Genomic DNA, 13,009 nt, shown 5'->3' on the forward strand with positions numbered 1-13,009 from the left:
GATGGTGTCATGTCTTCCCGATACTGGGCTAATATTTACAGTTATGGCATTTGTGGAGATTAACTGTAATTGTTTTGTTTAATCATGTATGTGTTGTACATCAAACTCCAGTGTTTCAATTGTTTTCCCTTTTTTTGAGGTTTGCAAAAATGTACTTTTACACTTATTATTCCAGCTCTCCTGTTTGCACAGTTGTACAATATCATAATGAAACATAATACAAATTCATTCTAGTTTATACAATACTCTTCGACAATATTTATGGATAGGCAGAGACCACAGCAGTTGGTAAATTGTGTCTACCCTTATAGTGGATCAGAATGTCATTGAGTGCATGGGGAATTCATACTTTTTTAATAATATGCTGATATACATTTTTCAATGAACTCTATATTTTTTCTTACCTTATATATAACTTTCAAAACCTTCCCTTATTTTCATAACTTGGTTCTGAAATTCTTAATTCAAAACCAGTTTATTGTTTTGATAATAATATTATAGGGAATGTCTAGCAAGTGCCTTGATCTTATATTAAATGGACTCAAAACCTGGCACAATACTTTACAATACCTGAAGAAATTTATCTTGATAGATCTCTATGCAGAAATGTAGAATGCATCAGTCAAATGAAAGAATATACTGTGGCTTCAGGAGAGGATTTTGTTATTAGCATGACAACAGTGTTCTTCCACTGCTTGTTCTAAATGCAAAACTATGTAACTGTTGACAATATACAGCATTTGTCACTCTGGAAGTTTTAAGTTTTCTTTTGCTGATAAGAAATGTAATGAGAATGGCTAAAAGGAAATTTAACATTTATGAATTCATGACATTCTTGCTGCCATCCCCCATGGTATACTTAAGTACCATAACCAAGTTAACAATGCCTTTTCTAAAGTTGCTGTCTTGCAGAATAGTTTTGCACTGGTTATAATTTTAACTACATTATTAACCTTGACGACTATTATATTTTCTCAGTTTTGAAGGAAATACAGTACAAGAGCAAATTATAGCACACTCACACTAAAACTAGTAAAAGCCAATAAATAGATCACTAAACTCAGCCAACCCAGTAATAATTTTATTGTCTGCTGTTCAGGTGCCATTAGAAATAATTTTTATTAAGCAGTGATCCATTGTGTCATTTGCTACGTCAAAGCTCTAGGTGAACTGGGTTCATATCACTGCTTGGTCTGCATGCAGCCTAAAAATTCTCCTTTTGGTGTTTCCCCATAATTTTCAAAGACAAATATGTTGAGTCTTAGTTCTAAACTAGTCCAATATGAGTAACTGTGATCATGCCTGCAATGGATAGATGTAGCGTTCTATGGCCAGAGTAAGGCAAAGAAATACATTTAAATATGGAGCCTTAAATCCCTAGCTATAAAATCAAGTGAAATCAAGTAGCTTTTTTTCAGACCATTCAAGCACATTATTGCAACATACAGTGGCACGAAATAACATTCCCCAGGACCGTGGTGCAGCACATGCATAAATATACGACAAGTGCAAGAGAAGCAAAGAACTATACCATACTACAAATAGATAAATAAATCAATAAATAACAAATAATAAGTTGAATAAGTAAATAGAAAGTAATAATTTGAAACAGTAACAAATCAAGAAATATTAACAGCAGTAGTAACAAGTGTAACAAATGTACTGCATGTAAACAAACTATTTGGAGCAGATCTGAGTGCCTGGGGCAGCACAGAGTTCAGAGACTGGACAGCCAAGTGGTATAAGCTATTTCAGAACCTGACAGAACTGGTTCAGATGCTATAGTGTCTTCTGCCAGATTAAATTGGGACAAAGAGTCTGTGGGAGGAGTCCTTTACAATGCTATAAACTTTGCAGATACTACACTTTATAAAGAGGTCTTTAATGGAGGGTAGAGAGGTCTCAATGATCTATTCTGCTATGTGCACTATCTGTTGTTGGACATTATGGTCATAGACACTGCAGTACCCAGATCAGACATTGAGGAAGCTGATCAGGTCACTCGTGATGGTGCCCTTGTAGAATGTGCTGAGAATGGGCGAAGGTAGGCTAGCCTTTGTCATCCACTGAAGAAAGTGGACATGCTGCTATACCTTCTTGGCTATAAAGGTTGTGTTAATTGACAAAGTAATGTCAGGTCCCAATCGCACACCATGGAATTTGGTGTTCTTGACCATATGCCACCGCAGAGCCCTTGATCTGCAGACGGATGTGGACAGCATGGGCCTTTTCAAAATCAACAAGAATCTCTTTCGTCTTGGCAATGACTTGCACTAGTTTGCCAAATATCATATCTCCATTCTGTAAGAAGACTCTTCCTTCAATGGAGATGGTGTTTCCAACATGGACTGTCTGGTGTCTCTCTGTCAAGAAGGACCAGTATCTGTTTGTATAGGGAAGTGTTGAAATCTAAGAGACCCATCTTTTCTATGAGATTTTGAAGGATGATTGTGTTGGAATCTGAACTGAAGTCAATGAAAAATCTAGCAGAAGTGTTGATTTTGTCCAGATGGGACAGGACCAGATAAAAAGATATTGCATCTTCAATGGAAAGTGTTTGGGTGAACTGGAGAGGGTTCATATGATATGGGAAGTCTGGCTTTCAAGTGGCTGAAAACTAGCCTCTCAAAGCACTTCACGATAACAAGTGCGAGTGCTATAGGGCGATATTGATTGAGGGACAATAGAGAGGATTTATTCAAGATGGGTATGATGGTGGTGGTTTTGAAGAAATAATTTGGAAATGAAGAGAAAGATCTCCTGATATGTTTCATATTGGGGTGATCATTTTTATAGACCATTGCTTTTAGAAGTGATTTACGGAAAGTTACTTCTTAAATTAAGTACTATAAACAGTATATTGTATACTTACAGTATAATGTCATTATATATTCAGACTAAAAGATTTATTCATTACATTCTTTTTTTAGTTTATCAAACATGTAGTGCCAATGAGTTCCGTTGCTCTGATGGAAGATGTTTATTGAATGCACAGTGGGAATGTGATGGTGATCCCGACTGCACTGACTATTCTGATGAAGCGCCATTAAATCCAAAGTGCTCCGCTGCAGGCAAGTCCATATTCTCTCTCATTTTTAAAATCAGCCAAAAGATATGCTGCATATTATGTTTTTTGCAGACTAAATAATATCATTACTAGGATGAAGTAGAAATACTAACCTTCTCTAAATCTAGAATTATCTTTCAGAAGAGTAATGCTAGGGAGGCTTCACTGAAAAGGTGCGGGGTTTATAGAATCATTACAGGAGTTGTTGTACTTAGTAAAACTGGAAACCTTTACTGACCTGTGAAGACTTAATGCAGACGTTCAGGTGATCTTTTTTGTTTTGTTTTCTTTTAACATGGGGTGAGATTATGCAATGCAGTGCCATGAACTAATAAATAATATTCTTGGAAACATATTGTTAAGTATTATTGCAGTGATGTAAAATGAATTGTTTTTGTTACAATAGCATAAAATCTGATTATACAGTAAATTCTTACTTCATATCTGTGTTCCATATTTATTTGCATTACCCTGTACTTCTGATCCCAAAGATTAGTTTTTCTTAATAATCTTTATTACTTTTGTATGCCACAGTCCAAAAGATAGATAGATAAATAGGTGTACATAACATAATATTAAATGACTTAGTATGTAATATATATATATATATATATATATATATATATATATATATATATATATATATATATAAAATATTTAACATAACAACAGACTCATTGTCAAAAGTAGGGAGTATTAAAAAAAAACATTTATAGTATGCCAATCCCTATGCTGGTGTATGAAGAAAGGCTTTAATCCAGTAGCAGTATTAGTCGGCTTCAATGGACAATCAGTTTTAACACAAAGAAAGAAAATTGCACCCTTTTTCTCACCATTGTAAATCTGAATATACAGGGTGGGCCATTTATATGGATACACCTTAATAAAATGGGAATGGTTGGTGATATTAACTTCCTGTTTGTGGCACATTAGTATATGTGAGGGGGGAAACTTTTCAAGATGGGTGGTGACCATGGTGGCCATTTTGAAGTCGGCCATTTTGGATCCAACTTTTGTTTTTTCAATAGGAAGAGGGTCATTTGACACATCAAACTTATTGGGAATTTCACAAGAAAAACAATGGTGTGCTTGGTTTTAATGTAACTTTATTCTTTCATGAGTTATTTACAAGTTTCTCTTTGTGTACAGCCATTGACATGTCGCAGAGGTTAACACGTGAGGAGCGGATAGAAATTGTGTTGATGTCTGGTGAACGCAGTAACCGGGTCATTGCAGCAGATTTCAATGCAAGACACCCTACGAGACACCCATCTCCCATGCTACAGTTAGCAAACTGCTTGCTAAGTTTCGTGAAACTGGTTCAGTGTTGGATTTGCCAAAATGTGGACGCATGAAAACTGTCACTAATGAAGAAACATCAGTGGCTGTCCTAGCTTCATTCAGCAAGAGCCCACAGCGTAGCACTCGCCGCATGTCACTGGAGAGTGGTATTAGTCGAACATCCCTTCAGCGGATATTAGCTATTCACAAATGGCACCCTTACAAACTCCAGCTACTGCAGCATCTCAACGAGGATGACCCAGATCGGCGCACTGAATTTGCAGAATGGGCAAAACAAAAACTGGAACAGGGCCCTCAGTTTAAGATTTTGAAGATTTTGTTCAGTGATGAGGCAAACTTTTATGTGAATGGTGAAGTTAACAAACAAAACCACCGCTATTGGTCTGACACTAACCCACATTGGATAGATCCCTCCAAGACTGTTGGAACAAAAAAATTGATGGTATGGTGTGGTATATGGGGTACAAAGATAGTGGGGCCATTCTTCATCAATGGAAACCTCAAGGCCACTGAATATGCGAAATTGCTACATGATAATGTGTTTCCCTTTTTATGCACTGAAGCTGGCACGTTCCCTGAGTTTTTCCAGCAAGATGGTGCACCACCACATTATGGGTGTCAGGTCCGAGCATTCCTAGATGAACAGTTTCCTGGAAAGTGGATTATCGTCGTGGGCCAGTTGAATGGCCCCCAAGGTCTCCCGATCTGACCCCCTTAGACTTTTATCTTTGGGGTCATCTGAAGGCAATTGTCTATGCTGTGAAGATACGAGATGTGCAGCACCTGAAACTACGGATACTGGAAGCCTGTGCTAGCATTTCTCCTGCGGTGTTGCTATCAGTGTGTAAAGAGTGGAAGAAGAGGGTTGCATTGACAATCCAACACAATGGGCAGCACATTGAACACATTTTATAAGTGGTCAGAAACTTGTAAATAACTCATGAAAGAATAAAGTTACGTTAAAACCAAGCACACCATTGTTTTTCTTGTGAAATTCCCAATAAGTTTGATGTGTCAAATGACCCTCTTCCTATTGAAAAAACAAAAGTTGAATCCAAAATGGCCGACTTCTAAATGGCCACCATGGTCACCACCCATCTTGAAAAGTTTCCCCCCTCACATATACTAATGTGCCACAAACAGGAAGTTAATATCACCAACCATTCCCATTTTATTAAGGTGTATCCATATAAATGGCCCACCCTGTACATCAAGTCAGTCTCAAGGTCAGTCCATATAAAGAATATAAAAACAAATAAAAAATTGTTTTAAAACATGTGTCAGTATCAATGTATGGTGCTAGAATTATTATTATTATTATTACTACTTTTTTAACTATAGAGGGTTTAAATTTTACTTTAGCAACACTCTGTAATACTCCTTATGTAAAATGATAGAGTACTCTACCTTATTCATGAAGATCTCAAATAGGTATTTAAGTTAATAATGTCTATATCAAGCAGTAGAGAAGTGGTATTTACATTTACATCTCCTGATAAAGACTTACAGATACCATTATTTGTTTATAGGGTCTACTCCTAAAGTTTCTCTCATAATTTTTGTTTTTAGAAAGTTTGTGCAATGGTTCCTTCTTCATGTGTGCGAATGGGAGATGTATTCCCTTGGGAAATATTTGTGACAGTAAAGATGACTGTGGTGATGGTTCTGACGAAAGAAGCTGCAATGTGAATGAATGTTTAAACCGAAAACTCAGTGGCTGCTCCCAGGAATGCCAGGATCTGCCAGTGGGATACAAGGTTTGTAAAAAACAAAACAAAAATAAAGAATAAAAAATGCATCCCTTTTTACAGTTTGTGCAAGGTTTTGACATGTTTGCGTGTACCATAAGTAGAATGTAAGTAAATGTTAAGTATGAATGTACAATGGGAGGTCTGAAAATCGAGAGTACACCTTATGAAAAGAATTTAGGAGACATGTACTCTACACTATCAACTTCCAGACAGTGTCCAGAAGCCATTAAGAAGGCAAACAGAATGTTAGGTTATATAGCACGATGTGCGGAGTACAAGTCACAGGAGGTTCTGCTTAATCTTTATAATGCACTGGTGAGGCCTCATCTTGAGTACTGTGTACAGTTTTGGTCTCCAGGCTACAAAAAGGACATATCAGCGCTAGAAAATGTCCAGAGAAGAGCAACTAGGCTCATTCCAGGGCTACAGGGGATGAATTCTGAAGAAAGATTAAAAGAGTTGGGACTTTTCAGTTTAAGCAAAAGAAGATTAAGAGGGGACATGATTGAAGTGTTTAAAATTATGAAAGGAATTAGTACAGTGGATCAGGGTGTTGCTTTAGTATGAGTTCACCAAGAACACAGGGACACAGTTGGCAACTTGTTAAGGGTAAATTTTACACAAACATTGTTTTTTTTTCTTTACATAGAGAACCATACACATGGAATAACCTACTAAGTAGTGTTCTAGACAGTAGGACTTTAGGGACTTTATGAATACCATGTCCATATATAATTTGTAATGATTTTTGCATCTAAAGTCAGCAGATAATCTGAACACAAGCATGCCTTTGCTAATGCAAATTTAACTATAGGCAGTTTTTAATGACATGAATGATTTCATTGGAAAAGCTATTAAATTTCTTTTATCTACTGAAACTAGTTGTGTTCAAAATAATATGTCAGCATAGTAATGTTATTCAGTGATGACAGTTTACATTAAAGCCTTTATTCTGCCTTTTCATTACAAAGTCATTTAGTCAATAATTGCTTTCCAACATTGAGTTGTTCTTGTTATCTACTGTATTAGAGATGCAGGCAATATTACCAGGAAAAAAACTTTTTTTTTTTGCTCATTAAAATATTAATGCAATTTTTTCTCTTTTATGTTATCCCTTGTATTTGTCGTTATAAAGCAAAAGTAAGAGCACTTCCCTTTCATTAGACACATGTACTATAAATGACTGGTGATTATATTTTCAAGCTGAGAACTTCTTGGTTTAGGAAATAAATGGGCTGAGACTTTTTATTTTAAGAATATAGTGCACAAGTATTGTAACCATACATTACTGCTCTATGTTGCTGTTTTCTTTAGTGTGCTGTCTGATTTACATTGTTCTGTTTGCACTGTAAGTTGCATTAATGCAAATGCCAATTTCTTGCTGCTTTTTTTTTAAGTATTTAATTTATGTTTGCCTCACTCACAAAATTGTTTACTTTAGTTAAACAGAAAATAAATACTGGTAAGCATGGCATAATAAAGTGATGTTACAGTTAAATTAGGTTTCATCTTGATATTGGGCACAGTGGTGGCTCTGAGGCTAGGGATCTGCACCAGCAATCAGAAGGTTGTCGGTTCGAATCCCGTAAACACCAGAAGTGACTCTACTCCGTTGGGCCCTTGAGTAAAGTCCTTAAACTGAAATTGCTTTGTCCTGGGTATGACATTAATCTGCATCCAGCCTTGCAAGCAGGTCCTCCAACTTACAGGAAAAACATGGGGGCTGGTAGCTGGATTGGCACTCCTGCTACCGTAAGAAAAACTCCACACTGTTCCAGTGTGATGCACGGCTGCACTCAGGTCCCAATCTGGAGCGCATGCTCCCAACCCCTCTCTCTCTCATTACGATATTGCCAAGTTAAGAGTATTTATAATATGATAAAAAAATAGTTATTGGAACTAAGAAGATAACATCTAATTTTATAAGTTAACCATATTCCAACTGAATATAAAAACCTTTTGCTTTCTTCAGAGATAGTAACTTAAAGTAGACATTTAACTTCCTGCATTTTCTTACTTTTAAAATTACTGTTCATTCATTAAAATAAGAAAATGATTCCAAGAAAGGGTATAACTACATGATAAGAAAAAAAAAACATCTTTATACTTTAATGGGATAAGAAAAATTAAAAAAGAAATTGTTAAATTCTGATACTGAACAGCATGAAATTTAGCCTGTCAGTTCCTGCTCATCTGATGGTATTTTGGAAATGAACGGTTGTAAATGCAACAATAAATTGTTTTTGATAAATATTTAAGACCCCAGTTTACTATGTTTAAATTAGTTAAAATTGTTTCAGAATACCATCAAAAATTAATAACCCAATACTCCTGCTGTAATCTTTTAAATAATATATGCACCATTATTTCTTTTCACTAACCATTTCAAATGTAATTCTCTTTCACTTTTTCAGTGTAAATGCTGGCCAGGGTTCCAACTGAAGGATGATGGGAAAACGTGTGTTGACATTAATGAATGTTCATCTGGCTTTCCCTGTAGTCAGCTATGTCTCAATTTATTTGGCTCATACAAGTGTCTTTGTGCAGAGGGATATGAAGCTTCGGCTAGCAACCCTAATAGCTGCAAGACAGTTACAGGTATTATATTGAATTTCTACATTTATGAAAGCTGAAACATTGTGTTTACTGCCTTACTCTGTAAGAAAGTTGTATTGAGTGGAAGACAAGATACATTTAAAATGAACTTAACTTGTTAATATTTTAATCTATTTAAATTTTGTGCTTCACTTCAGCTGTTCACTCAATTTATTTTATTGTCATTTTATATAAAGCATTACTTTTATTATAATACTCTTTTTCAATTTGAGTTCAGGTGAAGAGCCTTTTCTAATACTAGCTGATCAACATGAAATAAGGAAAATAAGTGTTGATGGATCCAATTATACTTTACTAAAGCAGGTATGATTTATTTTTACTAAAATCATACAGTGTTTTTGTATAGAAATCTACAGGATATGAATTAACTAGCAGAATTGCACTTCATGTTTCATATTTAATTCTGACACTTTACAACATTGGCATTACTAAAGAAGGATATTAAAAAAGACACGTTGGGTAGTTTAGCTGATAGCCTTTAGATTTAAGATGAAACAAGCAATTAGTAGGTTCACAGCGAGTAACACTGCTGCCTCATAACTCAAGAAACCTGCTGTTCAAAAATGATCCAAATGATTTTGTGTTATTAATAGTATACATAACCATTTTAAAATATAGAGATGAGGACAGTTAAAGAGTAGGTGACTTTTTGAACAGTTCCCATAGGTAAATAATTATTGATGTTCCAGCTGACTCTTGGTAGATATCTTAAGACAGGAATTTCATGCATTTCTGTCCTTCTATATACTCACATTTAATCACATTAAGGAGGCGTGGGGAGATGGGGTATATTTCTCCACCTTTAGTGAACCACGCAGGAGCCAGCTGTAGTTGAAATGATAGTCCATTATACAGCACAGCCATGCTTACAACTATTCACACTCAGTCAATCTGTCTGTGATGGTGGCAGAAATCTATATTGCTCTGAGTAAAACTCTATCAGTCAGTCATCGTCCAACATGCTATATCCTAACACACACTAACACAGTGTCAGTGGGGTCTGCTGGAGCCAATCCCAACCAACACAGGGCGTAATGTAGGAACAAATCCCGGGCAGGGTGCCAGCCCACCACAGGGCACACACACACACACACACCAAGAACACACTAGGGACAATTTAGGATTGCCAATGCACCTTGCCTGTATGTCTTTGGACTGTGGGAGGAAACCGAAGCACCCGGAGGAAACCCAAGCAGACACGGGGAGAACATGCAAACTCCATGCAGGGAGGACCCAGGAAGCAAACCCAGATCTCCTAACTGCAAGGCAGCAGCGCTACCACTGCGCCACTGTGCCGCCCCACCCTATCATGCAGAAAATATTCTGGCTCCACAGAAATAGTGCTTGCACTATGAAGCTGGAAAGTAGCATCACTAACTATCAAGTAGATATTCACAAATTGAATCTAGATCTGTAACATCATACCAGTGGCTTAAAAAAAGTTAAGTGATTAGAATCCAAACACCAAACTTTAAAATGCATGGTTTCCTACATTTAAAAGATGTACTTCTTCTTTAATCCTTAGTTTCTAAAATCATTAGAAAATGGAAATAAACTGTTTTCCATCCCGAAAGGTTTGTAAAGTGTTTGTCTTTCCTTTGCACTTCATTGAACCTAGCAGGTATGTACAGTGCCTGCATTGATCCTTGTGCCAACAAAAGCTGTCTATCTTTTTTTACAGGATGAACACTTACAGTTAAGTAATTGCCCTTGTCTGAACTGTGAGTTTTCTGCTCTTTGGCATGCTCTGCCAATTGCTTTATCAGTCCTTTGCCCTTCAGAATTTTGATCCTAGACCCTCTGGAACACTGTAATTGTAAATATAATATCTTATCCAGTTTTATGTGCTAAATTATTTTCTGCCTTCTAAGGTAGAAATGTGAATACTTTGGTATATGAGTATGAAATGTCATCCCCTCTTCCTTCTGAAGTGAACACAGCTGGTAAACAGTTTTACAGACGATCAAAAAGTCTAACCAATCATCACCTCAGGAAATAGCTTTAGACAGCCTTCAACCTGAACAGCAATTTGCAGGTAATTGAAGTAAAGAATGAATCCCAGAAGAATAAACATCCTCGTTTTGCAAGATTTGAAAACAAAAACAAGATACTGGAAACAAACAAAAGAAGAATCCATATTTTTCCAGGAATAGTTGGCAGGAGATTTAATGAGCCAGATTAATTAACTTCTGCAAAAGAACAGCAATCTGTCAGTTTCCTTTATTCATAAACATAGAAGGAAAGAAGGATATAACATATGTAATTTAGCTTTTCTTTGTTTATACTCAGCAGGCTATCTTACAGATATCTATAATTGCCCCTAACTTGTTCAGCCCTTTTAATGATATTAGTCAACCTGACCTTCACATCGGTTCAATACATAAATAAAATAAAAACAAAAAATAAACATTGAGATATTAGTTGTGAAGTTAAGGTTTAGTGCTGTGGAGGGACCAAAGCCTACGACAGCAGTACTGGTCTCAAGGCAGGAAAGAGCCCAGTACAGGACTGCGATCCATCACAGAGACCACCCATGCACACACACACCTTCAAACAGGGTCAATTTAAAATCACTAGTCAGCCTAATCTCTATGTCATTGAGGATGTGAGAGCAAACCCACTGTACTCAGAGGAAACCTCATGCAAACAAAGGAAGAAAATGCAAACTCTGCACCACATGGACACAGAGCATGCCCAGAATTCAAACCCAGTACAATGGATCTGTGAGGCAGAAGTGCTACTCATAGCACCACCATACAATGCTAACATTACTGAATATTTTAGTTTTCTTTTTGAGTATGTCCTTTCATTTATTATGTTATTAGCATTTAATGTGCTTTCTATTTCATTTTCACTTGTGTCTCTTTTAGCTTTATAGAAATTCATCTTTGGTTTTTCAAATATGAGCAGTCATAATCAGTAGGTTGACTAAGCTTGTGTGTAAATAAATCTTATTGTCTGACGCAAATGTAATATGTACCTTTTTATTCATTTATAACAACATATACTCCAAAATTATAAAGCGAAAACAGGATTTTATACATTTTTCCAAATGTATTCAAAATAAAAAGGTGAAATATCACATTGGCACAAATATTCAAAACACATGCTATGATACTTGAAATTTGGCTCAAGTGCATCCCATTCTATTGATTGGATTATTTTGATTGTTTGGAGTCCACTTGTGGTCAGTCCAGTTGACTGCATTTGATTAGGAAAGATGCACACCTACCTACAAAAAGGTTCCACACATGACATTGAACATCAGAGCAAAAACCAAGCCATGAGATCGCCTGAAGTACCTATTGAGCTTAGAGACATAGTTGTCTTGAAACACAGATCCAGGGAAGACTGTAAAAATTGCTGCAACATTCAAGGTTCCCAAGAGCGCAGTGGCCTCCATAATTCTTAAATGGGAAAGGTTTGGAACAATCATGACTCTCCCTGGAGTTGGCCATCCCGCAAAACTGTGCAGTTGGTGAAAAAGGACCTTGGTAAGAGAGGTGACCCAAAACCTGATGATCACTCTGGCTAAGCTCAGGAGAACCTCTGTGGAGATGGGAGAAACTTTCAGAATGACAATCATCACTGCAACACTCCATCGATCTGGGCTTTATCAAAGAGTGGCCAGACAGAAGGCTCTCCTCAGTAAAAGAAGCATGCAAGTGAGTTTGTGAAAAGGTATACATAGGACTCCCTAACTGTGAGAAACAAGAATCTCTGGTCTGATGAAACTAAGATTAGCATCATGTCTGGCAAAAACTAGGCACCACTCACCACCTGTACAATACTGTTCCAACAGTAAAGCATGATGGTCACAGCATCATGCTGTTGGGTTGTTTTTCTGCGCCTGGAAGTGGGAGACTAAACTGGGTTAAATGAAAGCTAAAAAGAGCAAAGCGCAGAGATATCCTTAATGAAAATCCCCTCCAGAGTGCTCTGGATTTCAGAAGGCGCCAACAGTTCACATTCCAACATGACAATGACCCAGAGCACAAAGTGAAGTCAACAAAGAATGGCTTATGGTCAAATCTGGGAATGTCATTGAGATGCCCAGCCAGAGCCTGGACTTTAGCCCAGTCGAACGTCTCCAGGAGACCTGAAAATATCTGTCCACCAAAGGACTCCATGCAACCTAACAGAGCTGGAGATGATCTGCAGGGAGGAATGACAGAAAATCAAAAAATCCAGGTGTGTAAAGCTTGTCGTGTCATACCCAAGAAGACCCAGGCTGTCATTATTGCCAAAGGTGCTTCAATGAAGTACTGAGTAA

The 13,009-nt window shown here is 36.9% G+C and overlaps 1 protein-coding gene across 1 annotated transcript in view; it reads left to right on the plus strand.

Moving 5' to 3' along the window:
- The window catches only part of LOC120530667 (low-density lipoprotein receptor-related protein 1B-like), a 1,848,048-nt gene that overhangs the window by 1,508,507 nt on the left and 326,532 nt on the right, over nt 1-13,009 (plus strand). Inside the window, exons 55-58 of the mRNA XM_039755091.1 lie at nt 2,931-3,071; nt 5,939-6,126; nt 8,535-8,718; nt 8,954-9,039. Of these exons, the coding sequence (XP_039611025.1) occupies nt 2,931-3,071; nt 5,939-6,126; nt 8,535-8,718; nt 8,954-9,039 (599 nt within the window). The remainder of the gene's footprint in view (nt 1-2,930; nt 3,072-5,938; nt 6,127-8,534; nt 8,719-8,953; nt 9,040-13,009) is intronic.

Source organism: Polypterus senegalus, chromosome 6 (assembly GCF_016835505.1).
Source record: "Polypterus senegalus isolate Bchr_013 chromosome 6, ASM1683550v1, whole genome shotgun sequence".
Classification (NCBI taxonomy): domain Eukaryota; kingdom Metazoa; phylum Chordata; class Cladistia; order Polypteriformes; family Polypteridae; genus Polypterus; species Polypterus senegalus.